General features: G+C 54.6%; 1 protein-coding gene across 1 annotated transcript; it reads right to left on the reverse strand.

The window, feature by feature from the left end:
- Positions 1–2718: 2718 nt before the first annotated feature.
- Trim8 (tripartite motif containing 8) lies at positions 2719–17923 on the reverse strand. The gene is made up of 6 exons (XM_021151655.2): positions 16571–17923; positions 6270–6365; positions 5747–5980; positions 4694–4725; positions 4442–4557; positions 2719–4111 (listed from the first exon to the last, which is right to left on the reverse strand). Exons 1-6 carry the CDS (start codon positions 17138–17140, stop codon positions 3504–3506), a joined length of 1656 nt encoding a protein of 551 aa, XP_021007314.1. The 5' UTR covers positions 17141–17923; the 3' UTR covers positions 2719–3503.
- Between the last annotated feature and the right edge of the window lie 869 nt (positions 17924–18792).

Raw genomic sequence — 18792 nt, forward strand, 5'->3', positions numbered from 1 at the left:
CAATGGTTTCCACATAGGGAGAAGATGAAGGTGACTGAGATCCGGTTTGATGACTAGGCTCTGAGTGGGAGGGTGTGAACAGGGCTTGGGAGGACTTCAGAACTGAAGTTGGAAGGTCAGGGGTCTCTGTGTAGGGAAAATGCTGACGTTGCTCAAATGGCCCTTCCCGTGGTATCCTGGGCCCCTAGGTATCTCATTCGGAGTGAGGAGAGGTTTTGTGTTTTGTATTAAAAAAATCTGGGGTCTGGGGGAGTCAAATACCCTGGGACAAGGGGTGGAAGAGCCAACTGTCTCCAGCCCTTCTTGCCCTCAGTCCATCTTCTTCTCAGGCGTAGAGATGCTTCCGGCAGTTGCAGGGCCGCCCCCACTCCCTGCCCTGCAGCTGTTCTCCAGCTGCCCAGCCCCACCCCAAAGACAGCTGGGAGAGGCTGCGGGAGGGGGCGGGAGCCTGCCCAGCTGCTGCCTTTGCCTGGGTCGGGGGAGGGCTGTGACATAAAAGAGCCCGACAGGCCAGGGTAGTGGAGGAAACCGCCCCCTTCCCACCACCCCGCCCGGTGGCCTCCTCGCGGGCTCTGCGCGCATCTGGGCCACAGGAGCTGCCGCCCCTGTCTGTGGGGTGGTGGGGAAAGGGCTGTTGCCTCCCAGCACTTCCTGGAAAGGGAAGGCATGGTGGCCTCCAAGAAGGGGTGAGGGTGAGGGGCACAGGGGCCTGCCTAGAGGACAGTGCACCTGTGGGGTATAAGCCCTGCCCTTCCAGAGAACCATAGGAAAAGTTCCTCCCTGCGTCCCTAAGCGGGCCGGGCCTCGGGGGTAGGGTGGAGTTGGGGGTGAGCGGGAGGGCGGCACTTAAGCCCTTTCTGGGCCTCTGCCCTTCACTCTGCTAGGAGGTGGGTGACAGCTGCTTCTATGAAGCCAGGACAGCTGGGTAGCTAGGGACAGCTGGATGGAGTTTTTCCCGGTTTCTCCGCTGCCCAAACAGGATCTGGGCCTACAGCTGTGTAGTTGATCGTTGGGGTGGGCTTCAAAGGAGGCTGGGGGTGGGGCTCCAGCCTAATTTATCTTCCACAGTGTCTCTCCACGCCTCGACCTGGTTAGTGCACCTAGAGAAAGGGTCCCCTCCCGCTAGCCAAAACAAATTGGACCAAGTGGGAGAGAAATTAGGCAGTTTTGCATCTTGGCTTCCAGCTCTTGGCATGGAGGATGTACCAGGGCTCCTGACAAACTAGACAGTGAGAGGAGGCAATGCAGTAAGAGGGTCTATCTACCCACCAGTATCCACCTGTCTCAGACATCTGTCCCCTCCCCCTCGGCCCCAAACAGGTGCAGGAACCTGGGCAGCTTGTCCTAACTCCTAGCTCTGGCCTCTAGCCAGCCTAGGGTGGGGGAGGTCATGATGCAAATTTCTAAACTTCAAAAGAAACACCCCTTCTTTTGAACAGCCTGCCAGACTAGGGGACGGGGGTGTGTGTGTGTGTGTGTGTGTGTGTGTGTGTGTGTGTGACACATCTTTACTTTCCTACCTGGGACTTTTGTTTTTCTGAGGTGCAGTGACCGGAAGTCACCGAGGCCTAGGCAGCTCACAGGGGCTTCCATTATGGCTCCCTGCCCACATTGTACCAGGTTTGCCAAGATTCCACAGAAAACAGGAGGAAAAAGGAGAGAAAGAACTATGTACCCTAGAAGGTTTGCCTCCTTCTGGTCTGGGAAAAAGGGACAGGCTCACTTTAAGGGGCGCATGCAAAACAGGAAGCCGAGACACAGGTGGTGGCCTCCTCCAATTCTAGCACCCTGGAGGCAGAGGCAGGTGGGTCTGAGTTCCAGGCTAGCCTGGTCTACAGTGAGTTCAAGGTCAGGCAGGGCTACATAGAAACCCTGGCTTAAAAAGCAACCAGTCAAGTAACCAGCTAGCAGAGCAGAGGACCTTCCAGAATGGAGAGCCAGCCAGCAACCCCAGTGCTCAGGAGGGCTTAAAGGAATCTAGTTCAGTGCGGGAAGGTGGGTGTGTTCCAGCGCTCCTCAAGGATGCTGTGTATCAGACAGCCCTTCTCAAACCCCAGGATCCATAACCACCACTGCACTTAGGAATTCAAACTCCTGGGTTTTCAGATCTAGCTCTCCTTCCCCTTCTAATCCTATTACCCCTTCTATCCCTTCCAGGGCCAAAGTCCCAAGTCATTAAAGGAAGGAGCCCAGTGGCCCCTCTCCCCAGAATAGGGTCTGTTTTGTCTCTGAGTCTGCAGTCCTGTATAGCACCTAGCATATAGCACGTGCACACTGGCAGGACCTCACGGAGATGCTAGGGGCCTGTGTCCCATTGGGCCAGGTTTGGAAGGCCTTCAGCAAGGATTTATTCAATAAACTGAAGGTGAAGGACAGAGGTAGCTGGTGTCTGAGAAGTGATATTTACAGGTCTGGGATTGTGTCTAGACCCAGGAGGACAGAAATCAAGACAGGAGAGTGGAGGCAGCAGACTTAGAGAGCCCTGTGCAGACCACCATCAAAAGGTTCTAGGCCTGAGAGGGCCAGTGGGGTGAGAGGCAAGGCCAGGGCAAGACTGCGCCATGTTTATTTAGAAGACTGGATTTCAGTGTGTGCTCTAGACAGGAAGTCTATGATTCAGATAAAGTGCTCCCTGTAGGAAGGTGCTCTACCAAGATCCAGGGAAGGATGGAGAGCTAGGCAGCCCCTCCCCCACTGACCTCCACAAGGGCTGTGCTCTTGTTTTTATTCATTATTTCTTTTATTTCTCTTTATTATTATTAATATTATTATTATTTGCTTTCGCTGTGGTCACTATCATTGGCAAAGTTCTTTTTTTTTTTTTCTCCTTTTTTTTTTTTTTCCTCAGCTTTTCCTGGACACGGGGCTCCTGGCTTTGAAAGATTCCACTTGGGTTTGAAGATGCCAAAGGCTGCTTGAGATGTGGCCTTGAACTTCCGGCTAGGAAGAGGTTGTATAGAAATCACTCTTGGTTTAAAAAAAAAAAAATTGAAAACTAAAACAAAGAAAACCCTCCACAATCTCTAGGTCACTCTTTTCTCCACCAGTGATCACACTGCCCAGAGGAACCAGTGAAGGGAGGAGAAACGGGCAGTGGGCACTGGGCTGCCTCCCAGGGCGAGCAAAGAGCTGTCATCCAAGGCTTCTTCCAGCCATGGGGGTGTGAAGGGAAGGGGGTAGGATTTAAAAAAAAAAAAAAAAGAAGGAAAGAGAGCCCAGTACCTTGAGTTAAGATACTGTCCCAACTCCAGGGCTACCTGCAGCCCCTGCCAAGGGCCAAGGCTACTTCCCACCGTCACCTCCTCATCCAGGAGATGCATAATTAAAAAAAAAAAAAAAATCAAAACAAGACCCTAAATAAAACATAATCCAAAAAAGAAATGACGTGGAGGAATGGAGAAGAAAGGAGAGAGGAGGGTGGAAAGGGCCGGTCTCTGAATGCATAATTCCCGAGCCACCGGGGCTGGGGAGAAGGGTCCCCAGCGTCCATTGCCTGCTTGGCGTTAGCTTGTCACATAGTGTTTGGTGGACGGCTGCCCATACACCCTGTAGAAATCCTGGTGGCCAGGCTGCTGAGAAGCGTCGAGCCAGTCTCTGACCGCCAGGCCAGGAAGTGACTGAGGGACGGAGGGTGTGGGTGGAAGTGGGTGTGAATACTCCTGTGAGGGCACTGTCCAGGGGAAGTGGCCGGATCGGGGGTACGGCTGGTGGCCACCGTGGTTGGCCACGGAAGAGCAGTAACAGTTGTCCACAGAACAGACGAGAATCTTGCGGCCGCCATACTGGGGGAGCATGGGCTGCTGGGTGGCGGAGCCGTTGGGGTACTGCGAAGGGGGGAACACAGGACTCGAGTGTACTGGCTGGGTACCGCCTGGCAGAGCCACCAAGTGCTGCGTGGAGCTGCAGGGCCCCAGGGGCTGCCCAGACTGCCCCTCGCTGCTGGCTGTGCCCGCTGCCCCGTACTGGCCGCCTACTGGGCCCGACGAAGTCTCCAGGAAGCTAGCCTCAGGGAAGGCTGTCGAGTGCTTGCGCTTTTCGGCCCCAGAGCTGTTCACACCACAAGGGTACAGGGGTACGCTCTGGAGAAAGGGCACCGGTGTGCTGAAGGGACCTGTGAAGAGTTTGGAATAAATGTTGCTGAAGTTCCCGACCCAAACAACCTGGGTTTCCTCTCCTGGGTGGGCTTTGAACCTCTGTGGGTCCAAATGTGTGTTGTGTGTGACATCTTGGTTGGTGTTTACTATTTTTATATTCTAACTGAAAATAAAACAAAACAAAACCGAAGCTCAGGAGGGTCATGTAATGTCACTTGCCCAAGGTCCCATGCTAGAAGTGGCAAAGCCAGGGTATAAGCCCAGGTCTGCCCAGGTTAAGCTATACTGCCTCTTGGAGATGGTACTGGCTGGCCGTTACCCCTGCCCAGAGGCCTTTAACCCCTCACCTTCTAGCATCTTCCGCAACTGCTTCTCCTTCTTGGCCACCTCGTTCAGGAAGAGCTTGGAGTTCAGGTGGCCGATCTTAGGGGGAGAAAGGCTGCTGCCCGTGCAGGTCTGGGTCCTGGGGAGCAGTGGACGGGGCATCGGCTGTGAGGGGGGGGTGTCACCATGAGCCCGCCCTTCCTCCCCACCAGTGGGTGTGGCCCTCTATGCCCTCCCTCAGACGTGTTCTGGAGGACTCAGGGCTCTCAGCTCACCTGTCCATTAGGATTTTCACAGACTTGGTGTTCTACAAGGGAAGGAGAGAACAGTCAGTCAGCGGGAAAGGCAAGGCTCCTGTTGTTCAAAACAGAACCTCATGTATCCCAGGTTGGCTTAGAACTAAGCCCTAGGACGATCCTGAACTATCCTCCTGCCTCCACGTCCTTGTGCAGAGTACAAGAGAGTGTGGCAATGGGCATAATATACGTTACTGAAGAGCAAGCCCTGAGCTTTGTGCATGCCAGGCAAGTACCGCACACCCTGAGCTGCATTCCCATCATGTCTTCTTTGTACCCCTTACATCTGGGAGAGGGTGCTACAGGCCTTTTGCTGGGTCTCTTTGTTATGTAGTTCTATATGTCCTAGAATCCACTCTGTAGACCAGGCTGGGCTGGCACTCTGAGATCCACCTGCCTTTGTCTTGTCTTTTGAGTGCTGGGATTGACAGTGTACACCACCTAGTCCAACAGGCCTTTGAAATCTGGTGTCAGAAGCATCGTGTTACACATATGATCCAAACAGGACACCACAGTCCAACCCATCAATACTTCCACAGCAACCTGTTTGAATTTTCTTACCATGTGAAACACAGAGAGGCCATTAACTGCCCATGCCAGTTCTACCCAGTATTTGCTATTAAATGAGGTAGCTGCCAAAATTTGTTTCTTTTAGTTTTCAAATTTTAAAAAAGAATGTGAGCTGGGGGTGGTGGCACACGCCTTTAATCCCAGCACTCGGGAGGCAGAGGCAGGCAGATTTCTGAGTTGGAGGCCAGCCTGGTCTACAGAGTGAGTTCTGCACAGAGAAACCCGGTCTCAAAAAACCAAGAAAAAAAAAAAAAAAGAATGTGGACTAACAGATAAAGGATGGAGGACAGGTCGCCAAGGCTTAGGAAGGAAGCATCGGTGACTTGTCCAAGGTCACAGAACTAGGAACAGCAGTTGGACAAAGTCTAGCCCATGCAGGCTGGCTCCAAAGACAAAGGAGGTGATCGTCATAGGCTAAAAGCAGTTGGGAAGCAGGGCTGTGCAAGCGGGCCCCAGTCCCACCTTCATGAAGCCGACATCCTCTGTCTTGTCGAAGAGACGCTGCAGGGATCCCAGCAGCTTCTTGGCCTCCTGCATGCGCTCCCCAAGGTGCAGCGCCTGCGCCGCGTTCTCGCTGCAGAACTTGGCTTGCGCCTTGTCTAGGACCTCCACTGTCTGCCGCAAGTCCTCATCCAGCAGCTGGTGCAGCTTTTCGTACTGCAGCCGCACCTCCTCCTTCAGCTGGCTCACTTTCTCCTGCAGAGATAGACAAGGACCGGCAGGCACATGAGCACTGAGTGACCTCGGGCTGACGTCACTACCCCAACTCCATTTCTGGTGCTAGGGTCTGGGCTCTTGAACCCCCTGCCTTCTGAGGGTCAAGTGTGACCCACCAATTCCCCCTGTATAGCACTGGGCTGTGTGCCAACCACTTTTGACCTGTGGGCTCCTATTCCAATAGGTGAGTGATTGACAGGTGGCTCCGGCACAGAGCGCCTCAAGACCCTGCATCCCCATCACCCCACCTGTGCTCAGGGTTCACTACCTCCACCAGGCGCTTGTCTGACTCGAGCTTGTACAGCTGGTCCTCAATGTCCTGCTCTCTCTCCTCCAGCCGCTCCTGCTGCTTCATGAGCATCTTCTGTAGGGACAGTTGGAATAGCGGTGTGAGAATGGGGTGCTGCTCCAAACTCAGTCGGGCAGCATTTCACCCTCTTGTGCACAGAGTCTTCTCAGAGGTCCTCTGACTCAAGAGGACCTCAAATCTCTACCAGCCAGCCTCCCTAGCCCTCAAGCAGCACCAGGACCAGCAGTTTTCAGAAAGGGGAAATTCGAGGGTCTTCATGGGTAGTCAAGCCCTGAACTTTCTTTTTTTTTTTTTTTGGTTTTTCGAGACAGGGTTTCTCTGAATAGCCCTGGCTGTCCTGGAACTCACTTTGTAGACCAGGCTGGCCTCGAACTCAGAAATCCGCCTGCCTCTGCCCCTCCCGAGTGCTGGGATTAAAGGCGTGCGCCACCACGCCCGGCTTTTTTTTTTTTTTTTTTTTTTGGAGCCCTGAACTTTCTAAGGGCAGCCCCTGCTTTCTATGACCCATCACTTCATTATATTTAGAAGGGGGTTCATCTAGTCACCCTAGCCATCCATGAGGTAAGGACTATACTATCATCATTCACAAAGGATGAAACTGAGGCCTGGAGAGGTCCGACAACCTGGCTACAGTCATCCGGCCAATGGAGCTGAAGAGATGGCTCAGTGGTTAGGAACGCCCACTGCTCTCGTGGTAGACCCAGAGTCAGGTTCCGTTCCCAGCACCAGTCAGACAGCTCACAGGCGGTTTAGGGGACTCTGACTCCTCTGGCCTTACCAAGCGCTTGTAGACACACATATACATAATTAAAAATAAATATTTGGGCTGGTGAGATGGCTCAGTGGGTAAGAGCACCCGACTGCTCTTCCGAAGGTCTGAGGTTCAAATCCCAGCAACCACATGGTGGCTCACAACCATCCGTAACGAGATATGGCACCCTCTTCTGGAGTGTCTGAAGACAGCTGCAGTGTACTTATATATAATAAAAATAAATAAATCTTTAAAAATAAATAAATAAATAAATAAATAGTTATTTCTGAAGTTGTAGAGTTAACGAGTGATACATCCCAGGTAATGGGGTAGGAGGCCTGTGATTATTCAAGCCGGGAACCTTTCCCTGGGGCACCAGCTTGAGTAGAGCACCCTAAGATGCAGACAGTCGAACAGCCTTCCAAGGTGACACAGGCTCTTGAGCTCGCCTTATATTTGCCTTGTTCTATAGCTCAGCAACAAAGCCACCCCTTCCTTGTTCCTTAGGCTAAGCCCCAGTCTCGGGAGTCATGTGGCTCAGCACCTCAGCAGGACCAGTAGAGAGTGAGTGACTCTGCGGCTTTCAAGACCGATCTGCTGCCAGGGCAAGGTGCTTTTCCAAGCTCTCAAAAGAAAAAAAAAAATGTATTTATTTTATTTTATATATGAGTGTTTTGCCTGAACATAACTATGTGCACCAGGTACCTGTCTGGCGCTGGCAGAGGTCAGAAGGTATTGGATCCCCTGGAAATGGAATTGAATGCAGGTTCTCTGCAAGGGTTACGAATGTCCCTAATGTCTGTTTCCACAATCCTTTATCCCATCACAAACACACCTCTTCAGACAAAGTCTCTCCCACCTAACATGACCGCCCCCTTTCAGATAATTCCCCATGGCCAGGAACCATCCAGCCGCTAGTGTAAGGTAAATACGTCTTTGGCTGGGACAGGAGCACCACACCACGTGCCTTTAGAAGGTCCTGTGACTGTCTGCTTCTCCAAGCTCTCCCCAGCACTGTGCTCACAGGGCACTTCAGTTCTTCCCGTCATTTCCTGCCAGCCAACATTGCCCGCTTCTCCTTTGTCCGCTTTCTGAGGCCCAAGTCTGAGAAACTTTCCATGACCCTGTTGGTTCTGAGTTGGTACAGGTCTTGCAATCCTGGTCATGTGGTCTGTCGGCTGTCACATCCTGCCCTACTGGGTAGTAGTGTTCTTTAGTATAGCAGCCGCTTTTTACAGTGAGATTAATACAAAATAAAGTAAGGCAAATATGGACATACTGGCCTGCAACCCTAGCACTGGAAAGCTGACACAGGAGTTTTGGGAGCCGGAGCCAGTACACAGAAAGACCTTGACTCAAAAAAAAAAAAAAAAAAGAGAAAAAAATGGAGGGCAGCTTCAGGCTCCCAGATGCACCAGCCTCAGGTACTGTACATAAAATGCTGCCACTCCCAGGAAGTCATGTGGCAGCTCTAGCCAAGCATCCCCTCACTAGGCTACCGCCCTCTACTGTTACTGTGGTGTTACAACACTGAGGATAGAGCCCAGGGCCTTGCGTCTTCAGCTCACATTCTGATACTTTGTATTTCATTCACAAATCATGATCTGATTTCTCTAGAAATTCCAACCCTCTCTCTTTTTTTGTTTGTTTGGTTAGTTTTTTGAGACAGTGTTTCTCTGTGTCCTGGCTGTCCAGGAATTCACTCCGACAGGCCCAGAACTCAAGACATCTTATCTCTGCCTCCAGAGTGTTTGGATTAAAGGCATGTGCCAACACACCCATCCAGCATTCATTTCAACCCTCTTAAGGGACTGAGCTTTGGCTTGGGATGGTGGCACACATCCAAAGTATTAGCTCTTCGAAGGTGAAGCAGGAGGATCACCGCAAGTTCAAGGCCAGTCTGGACCAGAGGGGTTAGAAAAAAAATAATAATAAGAAAAAGGAAAAAGGGGTGTGGTGGAAAATAAGAATTGGTGTTGGCTAGGCATGACGGTGCAAGCCTTAGCTTCTACTCTGGGGACACTGAGGGACAAGTTTGAGGTCATTCTTGGCTATAAAGGGAGACCCTGTATTAAAAAGGGGGGAGAGGGGGCTTTGCAGCTGCAGCTGCCCTCTGCCTTTCTTCATAGTCAGACCTCAAAAAGTCAGGAGGATCTGGTTGTTGTTGAATCCATTTCCAGAAACACCCAAGGCTTAAACACAATGCTCTACAAAGCAGCTCCCAGACACTCAGGGGAAATGTCCACCAGCAAGGGCACTTCTCTTCCACTGTGGGGGCCTTAAGTGTCACCACATAACCCCTGCTCACCTTCCCTGTCCCCAGCTAGGCTCCTAACAGTTCCTTCCTCAACACCCCCACCCTTGTTATATATGAGGAAATCAAGACCAGCAGGAAACTTCAGGCAGATCTATTCTAGAGAGGTTGCTAGCCAAGAAACAAAGAGGAAAGATGCTGAGAGGTTAGGTGAAGGTAAGGCTCTCTTTCCAGGTCTAGAAAGCCTGGTCCCAAGCTGGCTCTTCCCTGCAGTGACCCGGCAGACCGTGCCCTTGTCAGCCAGAGTGGCCGGATTGACAATAAATATAGCTTGTATGGCATAAAAATGGAGGTGCCTAAAGGACTGCCCAGATGCACACCTGAGCAACCTGGGCTCTGAGACCCCTGAGTGCACATACATTTACACCCAATTACAAGTAATGACTGTTGGGTCTTTTGGAGACCCCAGACAACGAAGGGGCTGGCATTGAAACTTTCTTGGGGGTTTAAAGAAGCAGTTCAGCAGCTCAGAGCGCTAGCTGCTTGGGTGGAGAGGATCCAGGTTTGATTCCTGGCACTAACAGGGGCTCACAACCATCTGTAAATAACCCCAGTTCCTGGGGTTTCAACACCTTTTGGCCTCTGCAGGCACTGCATACACACAGGCAGGCAAAATACTCATACACACTTAAAAAAAAGCAAGCTTCACTGTAAACGGGAGGCTTCCCCCTCTCCTGTATCACAGGAGCTCAAACAGCACGCTGGCTGCCTATCATGTGTGTGCACAGGTGTGACTCACACCGAGCCAAGCACCCCAGATACAAATCAGGGTTCAGGCCACCTGATAGCTCAGGCTCTCACTACTCCACGTCTGCCTGCCCGAGTCATGGATGATCAGGGCCCTGAACAGAGATGAGGAAGGGAGGCCAGGCTGAGTCTCAGGGGAAGGAAAAGACACACAGACAAAGGTTCCAGCCAACCTAACTTCTCGTGGGCTGGGAAAGAGTTTTGCCCTACAAGCCAGTGAGGGCCCCTCCTGCTTCCCCACTGAGGCCCTTCAGGAATTTATGACTGCTATCTATCCCTGGCTCCTGCTCAGCCCACTCTCTCCTCTTAGGCATTTCCTAAGAAGCACCCTACTCTAGGATGCTAGTGTTGGGCCTCAGCTTCAGAATTCGGGGTTGGGTCCAGCCAATGAAGATAGTAACCCCATCAGGGGAGCTGGTTTCCCCTCGTCACCTCACAGACCCCCTTTTCTCAGGGCAGGAAGTAGAAGGAAGCTTACCAACGAGAGATTCAGGGCTGGCAAGGCTGGGCAAGCCCCTCCCCCAGCTTCCCTGCACCCAGGGAGGGCAGGGAGAGGTGCTACTTCAAGCACCATCGAGACTGGCAAGAGGCAGATGCCTCCACCAGAGTTCCACCAAATCAAAAAAAAAAAAAAAAAAAATCAAATGGGCTGAGCACGGTGGTGCACACCTTTAATCCTGGCACTTGAGAACTGAGGCAGAGGCAGGGGAATCCCTGTGAAGGGAAGGTGAGCAGGGGTTATGTGGTGAGACTTAAGGCCCCCACAGTGGAAGAGAAGTGCCCTTGCTGGTGGACATTTCCCCTGAGTGTCTGGGAGCTACAGAGTGGATGTATCGGGTGCCAGAGCTACAGACATAGAGAGAGACTCCATCTCAACAAACAAAAAAACCGAAACCAACCAAGCAGGAAGATGCTGGAGGACCAGGGGCTTGGGAGGCGCTGCCTGCATCCCCTCCCCACTCCCAGCTACCTCTGTCTAGCCCAGGATCTCCCCACCTTCATGGGGAGTCAGTTCCCACCTGGGAAAAACGCAGATGAGGCTGGATTCCATCTCCCAGCTTGAGTCCCAGAAAGGCACTCCAAAAACAGGGAGTAGAGGCTTTTTAAACTGCCTGTGCCTCCCGTCCCCCTAAGCTTCCTGGACTGTGGCCCAACTCAAGTGTGTGGAAGGCGGAACCATGTCTAGTCTAGAAGCAATGCAGGGACCAAGGTCTCTGGAGAAGCCTAGAAGTGTGGGACTTCATCACTGTTCCTTTGCCTTGGGGCTTCAGCATTCTGGGCCTGTGAACTCCCACGTTCTTCATGGCTCCAGAGTGCCCATGTATCTCAGACCTGCTTCCATGCCTTGATGCCCCACCCAACCAAGAGGGGCAGTCATAAGGGCCTAACTTCTGCCCTGCCACCTCAGGCTCCTCTGGAGCCTGGCCAGCTAGGCCCTGTTGGTATTTTGCTGCCAGACCAGACCAGGCAGACGGATAAGGTTTGGAGAGTGAGGGCTGTGTAAAAGTTAATAAATAATAATAAACCCTCAAGTCAACCTTGAAGAGAAGGGAGGTCAGGGGAGAACGGGATGAGGCCCAGGGCAGAGGCAGGCCCCAGGTTTGTAGACAAGGCTGAGGTTGGCTCTGGCAGGCCCAGTGGTAAATGTGAGGGGACAAGAAAGGGGCCAGGTTGATGGGAAAGAACACATCTCCTTGCTTAGGTCATGTCAGTGCTGGCTCCCTGATTCAGCCTAGAACCTTGTAGAACTTTCCTCCCAAGCTCCCAAGACTACCCTGACTCCCCGCATTTAATCCTTTATCCCAAGATCCAATATGACCTGGCTCCACAGCACAAGCATTTTCTTGTCCCCTTCAGAAAGTCCCCCTTCCCTGCCTCAGTGCCTGCTTTGGACTACTATGTGAACCCTTAAGCCGGGGAAACCACAAGCCCAGGGATAAGAGGTGGTGGGCACAGGCGCCAGGGCAAGGAGAAAGCTAGAGACTCAGCCATCCCCACAGGCCACCAGCATGAGAGGGCTTCCCAGCTGCAGAGCCGAATTAGCTTTTGCTGCGCACAGAGCAGCCTCTGGGGCAGCAGAACAAAGAGGCGAGAGAGAAAGCCCCGCTTTGTCTGGGTTTGAATGCCAGGCCGGCCAGGGGGGAAGGTTTTCCCAGAGCCAGGGATGAGCTGGCCAGGCCTGCTAGCTCAGCCCAGGGCAGAGGCCCAAGTGGGGCTGCCCACCCAGACTCTCCCGACTCCCCAGCTCTGCAGCACCCACTGGGGCTCTGTCCTAACTCTAACACCCACCACAGGCAACAGCTTACCTTACATGAATCCCAACCTTCTCTCCCTTCCTGAAGATCCCCAGGTGAGGAAGTCCTAAGCCCCCTGGCAGGCTCACAGCCCACCTATTACCTGTTCGAGCACTTAGCAAGTGGTAGTCTGAACAAAATCAAGGACAGGAAATTCAGTTTGCGGGGATAACCAGTGAGGCCCAAACAGCCTGCCCTGTACCCCACTCCCATCTCACCTGACACCCACTCTTCTCTCACAGACATAAACACATGAGCATACTCTCTCCTTCACTCCACAGCCACACAGGAAGGTAGTGCCAATTAAGTCAGTCGTGCACACATCCTTTCTTGGAGATACTCATGTGAGAAAAAAATAAAATTAGTTACAATAGACAGACAGACAGACAGATGCCCTGAGTCCATAACTGCTGGCAGGTAGAACAATCAGTGGGAGTGTATGACAGGCTCCTGGCTGTCAGCAGGATCCTGGGGTAGAGGCAGGGGACTGGACCTCTGCCTGAGGCTTCTCTTAGGTCCCAGGGAGGAAGCCAAAGCAGGCTTCTTTCTCTAAGGACTCAGGATGATCAAGGAAAGGACAGAGCTCACACTACCCTCTTCCCCGCACACAGAGCTTCCCCACTCTGCTTTTGGCAGAGGAAAGAGTGTGGGTCTGAACTTCCTAAATCAGCCTGTAACCCCAGCCCCAGCTCAGCAGAGACCTCTAGGCCTCTCCTCTTACACACGGATGGACTCTCCACAGGGCTTTCATGTATCCCCACCCCACCCCATCCCACACAGCCATCAGGTACTCTCACTCTAGGCAACTACAACTCTCAGCAGTGGGACTGTGTTCTCAGAAAACACCTCTTTTCCACCAGAGGGAGGGGGTAGAGCAGGTAAAGCACGTGGTTCAGGCCAATATCTCCAGCCTGCTTCCGGGGTCCTAGCCATGACCCAGAAGCACAAAAGCCATGTAAGCGCCAGTGTGCACATCTGCAAAGCCCCTCACTGCATGACCGGGACTTCTCCTGGGTCCTTTCTATGTTGGGAGAGTTCATAAGAGTGCTCCCAACTCACATCAGCCCCCCCATGACTAAGATGAACCCTTAAACTTAGAGGCTTGAAGGGATCTTGTCTGACATTCAGGATTGCTAGGCCTGAGCCCACCAGATGTCTCATGCCTGGGCTGACAGCCCAAAGGAAAAACCCTCCAAGGGCACAGGTATGTCCCAGTGAGTGAGCTCAAGGCCCCATCTGCTTGGCACCCAGTCCTCTCAAAGGCAGAATGGGGCAATGTCCTGGCCTGCACGGGCCTAACTCTTGAGTGACACCCCTTCCTGATGCCCCACCCAAGCCACGGGCTCAAGTACACAAGAGTGGGTGCTTGTATTTGGAGACAGAGCTCCTGGAAGGGTTAAGCAGGGTGGGGGTCGGGAGGGGGGTTGTTGGTGTTGATGGTGGTATTGGGTCTCTTGTTGTCGCTATCCTTGTTTTTCCAGAGACAAGGTCTCACTATGTAATCCTGACTGGTCTTGAACTCAGAGATCTGCCTGCATCTGCCTCCTCAGAGATGGGATTAAAGTTGTGGGTCACCACACCCAGCAACTCAAAGCACTCAGCAGCAAGCAGCGTTAACGATGATTTCCAGCCAACTGAGCCAGACCCTAACCCACTGTGAGGGAGGGCAGGTGAGAAACAAGAGGCAGAACATGAGGTTACTTCTGTGCTTCTGCTCGTATACCTTGGAAATTTCTGGTGCCCTTTTCCACAGCACTAGCACAAGACCTTTTCAAGGAGACTCCCTCCAGCATGAGGAAACCAGCTGAGGCAAAGCCCTCTCCTCCTGGATAGCCTCAAGAGAAGGCAGGGCTTTCTAGTCAGCTTTTCCTCATGGCTCAGCTCCTCCCCCAGGATGGGAGCTCTACCTCTGCATTCAATAAGTCAGACTTCTACTTGAGTGATAAGGGGCTACTGAAGGGTTTTCAAGCCTGGGGCACCAGAGGAAAATGGACGTGAGGAACCTGGAGGAAGATAAGCCTGGGGCGCAGATGCTGAGCTCACAGAATTGCACATCTGGCCCTAATGCAACTCACTCTTTCTGAGCTTGCCCCATAGGCACACGAGCACATGCAAACATGCACACGAGTGCGTGAGTGTGCGTGCGCGTGTGTTCCATGAGTACACACAACAGACACACATCACGGAGCTGCTGACAGAGTAAAGTGCCTGATGAAAGGAACCCCCAGGTCCACTCTACAAGCAAATGTCACCCTTTCCTCCCAATCTTAAAAGTAAGACGTACTCATTTGAGGGTAAATGTAGGCACACATATTAGGATGGCCTCCTAATACCAAGCCAGGTGTTAAGTTTTCATCCCTAACCCAAGACATCCCTAGCACTTAAGGGGTGCAGACACATGGGATATACCACATCCTCTACCGTCCCCATTCAGTCCTATCTTCTCTTCCCTTCTACCCACTTTCTACAGCCAACCCCAGGACAGAGACTTGGACAGCCGTCTTTTCTCCAGCCTTTCCCTGCCCTTTCCCAGCCTCCACCCCTACAGTCTTTATTAATAGCAGCAGCCTCAACCCTGGGTAAAGTGTGGGCTCTGCCTAACCGGAGTCAGGAGAGGAGGACCACAGAGCTCCTCCACTTCCCCAGGACTTGGCCTTTCCCAGCTGCTGGGAAGGAGTGACTCCACTTCTCCAACCCCCACACTTCCTTTAAGAAACCAGAGGCCTCTCCTGGCACAAAACCCCAGAGCTGGCCCATGCAATTGCAAACTAATTATACAGCAAATTTTGTTATCCCCGCCCTCAGCCTGCGGTGGCCCTTCTGCCTTTTGTTGGTTGTATATGTGTGGTTTTTAATTGCTAAACAGTGACTCATTTAGATTGGTCCCCTCCTTGTCTCCGTCCAGCCCCCACAACCACCAAGGAAACAGCCGGCATCTACATTCTGGACAGGCCCAGCTTCCTCCTACTGCAGCAGCCTGGTTGGCCTCCAGGGGCCCCCACCCTAAACACACACTCCCAGTCCTACCAAACCCAGCCCAGCTCCCTTATCTCAATCAAGACCCCTAGCAAGAGCTTTCAAGATGGCTCAGTCTTAGCTCGACTGACTCCTTCTTCCCGGTGTGACTCAACCCAGAGTGGCAAGGGACCCGAGAGGAACCTGGGAGGAGCCCCCTTCCAGTGAAAGGGACGGAAGTATGCCCCACTCCAGTTCCCTAGCCAGGCCCAGAGGCCTAAGAGGGGGAAGGCGGTTTTGACATTGGCTGCTGCAGTAGGGTGTATACAATGGGAGGGGGTGCGGTTCGTAATCACCCAGCCAGCAGCCCAGGGGAGCCAGCTGCCTGAAACCAGATTTCAACGCGGCTCAACCTTAAACCCACAGGACTCTTTTTCCGTCTTCCACGTCCCCTCCCTAAATGTGGGAGGGCCGTGTAAGAGGGCAGGGCTGGGAGGAAAGAGCCCAGGGTGAAGAAGGCACATACTTTAAGGTTTGTTCATGCCAGGCGCAGGCAGCATTCAAGTATAGAAAGAGCAGCCTTAGCCTGGGGAGCGTCTACTAGGACGGATTAGAAGAGCTGACAGTCGGGGACTCCTCTGGACACCCAGGCCTTGCCCAGCTAGATGCCAGAGTTCTTCTCTATCTCCGGAAGCTCCCCCCCGCAACCCCCAGCGTGTTTCCAGTAGAGCTGAAAACTAACATGGCTGCTTTGTTTACTTCCTCATTGGTATGCCAGCATCATGGATCATGTCAGCCACAGCAGCGGCACCAGGACACTCATTACATAAACAGCAGCTGGAGAAGCAGGACCGGGGTCACTGCCTTGGTGACTTCCCGTAGAGCTTACAGAAACAATGCGGGGGGGGGGGGGCGGGGAACTGCGCAAAACAGAAAAGCAACACTCAAAACTACTTCTAACAGCCTCCCCCCAATTCCATAAATGACTGAAGGAGAGATCCTAAGGGCGCAGGTGCGAGAATGCATCCAGCAGCCGGGGCCTTTCCCCCAGGACCTTGCCCCCCAAACTTTTAGGGAAGAGTTTGGAAGAGGGCCTCTAGGCTAATGTCACGAGAGTCAGCTTGTGCGGATGGGTGGCTCCCAAGCTGTGTGTGTGTGTGTGTGTGTGCGTGTGTTCGCACGCGTTCAGTGTACTTGCCCGTATCTCATTCCTCCGTATCTCCACGTCACACACCGAGTGTCCCTGATGCGCGCCGCTGTAGTAGCAGCAGTACTGGCACACGGCCACCTGCTCGGCCTCGCAGTGGTACAGGCGGTAGGCGTTGTGCTGCGGGCAGCTCCAGGCCCGCACGTCGTCCGCCTCCACCAGGAGGTGCCCGCGGGCGGTGGAGGGCTGCTGCAGGTGCGTCTGCACGTGAGACTGGCAGCAGGGAGCCTCGCAGCGCAGGCAGACCTTCTGTGCCGGCAGCGGGGGGCCGCGGCGACAGAACACGCAGTGCAGTGCCGTCGGCGGCTTCTCCACGTGCAGGGCGTTGAACTTCTCCACGATGTTGGTGAGCTTCAGGTTCTTCTCCAGGCCCGGCTTCTGATTGTAGGCCTGGTTGCACTCCGGGCAGCGCACAAGGCCACTGTCCTTGGCCCAAGCCTCGCCGATGCAGCCCCGGCAGAAGTTATGTTTGCACGGCAGCTGCACCGGTTCCACGAAAACGTGCAGGCAGATGGGGCAGATGAGCTCCTCCTCAAAGCAGTTCTTCCAATTCTCCGCCATGGCGGCTGCGGGCAGGGGGCCCGGGTAGACCTCTCTAAGTCCCCAACCCTGGGGATCCGTCTGGTACAGCTGGGGACCCACCGAGCCCGGAGCTCCGGTCCCCGCCGGCCGCGCCAGTCGCTCAGTCACCAGCGCCTTCCGCGTGCCCGCCCCCCAGAGGAGGGAGCCTGGGTCCTCGCGCCGCGCGCGCCGCCGGCTGCGTCTCCTCCTCCTGGCGAGTGGCTAGCGGGAGGCGGCGGGCTGCGCCAGGGCCGCGGCCGGGGCACCAGCCCTGGAGGGGAGCGCCGTGGTCCAAATTCCATATAACAGGCCGCCTCCCGGGCAGCGCGGCTAGGGCAGCGGCGGCCCGCGGCCTGCGCTCGGCCCCGCGGCTGACATCGGGGCGCGCCCCGCGGCGCACCGAGCAGGGGAGCCGCACTCTTCCTTTGGCGGCGACGGTGGCTCCCTTCTGGCTGGTGCGAGCCGCGCCTTCCTCGCTTGGATCCCGGCCGAGGTCCGAGGGGGCACGGGAAGCTAGTTCGGCCGCGCCGAGGCTGGCTGGAGCCCGAGCCGGCGAGCAAGGCGCGCCGGCGGTCCCCGGGCCGTGGCGCAGGCGTCCCCCAGCTGGCCGGCCGGCTGCGGGTGGCAGGGCGCGGGCGGGCCGACTCCGGGGCGCTGCGTGCGCGCTGGGGCAGTCATTCAGATGAAATTCCAGTCCCCGGCCAGAGACACCAGCCCGCCTCTGCCTTCCTCCTCCCTTCACAAATAGAAACGGAAGGGGGAGGGAGAGAAGTGGAAAAAAAAAAAAAAAAAAAAGGCAACCAGAGAGGGAGGGAGGGAGGGAGAAGCCCGGGAGGTGCTCCGGCCTGACCCCCTCGTCGCTACTTCTGCGCTCCCTGGAGGCCCCGCGCAGGGCGCCCCCGCCGCGGAGAGACCCCACTCCCTGTCCCCGCGCTGGGCGGGCGCCTCGCCTGCGCTGAGGAAAACAAGGATTGATCAAACTAGAAAGGAATTTTTCTCAACTGCTAATGAACAGGAGGCTCGGCTCCCGGCCCTCCCCTCCCCCCGCCCGGCCCTCCCCCTTCGCCCCCCCACCCCTCCCCCCCACTTTCTTTTCTTCTCGGCCTCTGCTCCGGCCTGGAAGGCTCGGGGCTGCGGTCGGAGCCAGCCTGCGGCGGCGGCGGCGGGGCCAGGCCGAGCCAGCCGGGCCGGGTGCGTCCTCAGCGCCCAGCCATCTTGAGCTCCCAGCGGCCGCGGTGGGGACTGGGGGTCCGGGCGCGCGCTCGAGGGTCCTGTAGCTCGCTTTTCCACCCCTCCCTTTGGTGGGATTTTTTTTTCCTCCAAGGGGAGGGCTGGTGGTCTCCAACAAATTAGGAGAGAGAGAAGGAGAAAAATGCCAAGTCTTGATTTCTCTCTACCTCTGCTCCACCCATCCCGATCCTTTCCAAAAAAAAAAAAAAAAAAAATCTTTTAAAAAGATTAGAATTGGAAGAAGTCGGCAGAACGACGAGCGCCTGCTGCCCCCAGCGCTGCCCGGGCGACGCGTCCGGGGCGGGCCCGCGCCCGTCGCTCTGTCCGTGGGTCCGTTTGTCCTCCCGCAGCTTCTCAAGTGAGGGGAGGGCGGGCACTCCGGGCAGGGTCTCTGCTGCGGCTGTCGCTTCAGAGCTTTATCC

Source organism: Mus caroli, unplaced genomic scaffold (genome assembly GCF_978045245.1).
Source record: "Mus caroli unplaced genomic scaffold, Mus_caroli_1 scaffold_20, whole genome shotgun sequence".
NCBI lineage: Eukaryota > Metazoa > Chordata > Mammalia > Rodentia > Muridae > Mus > Mus caroli.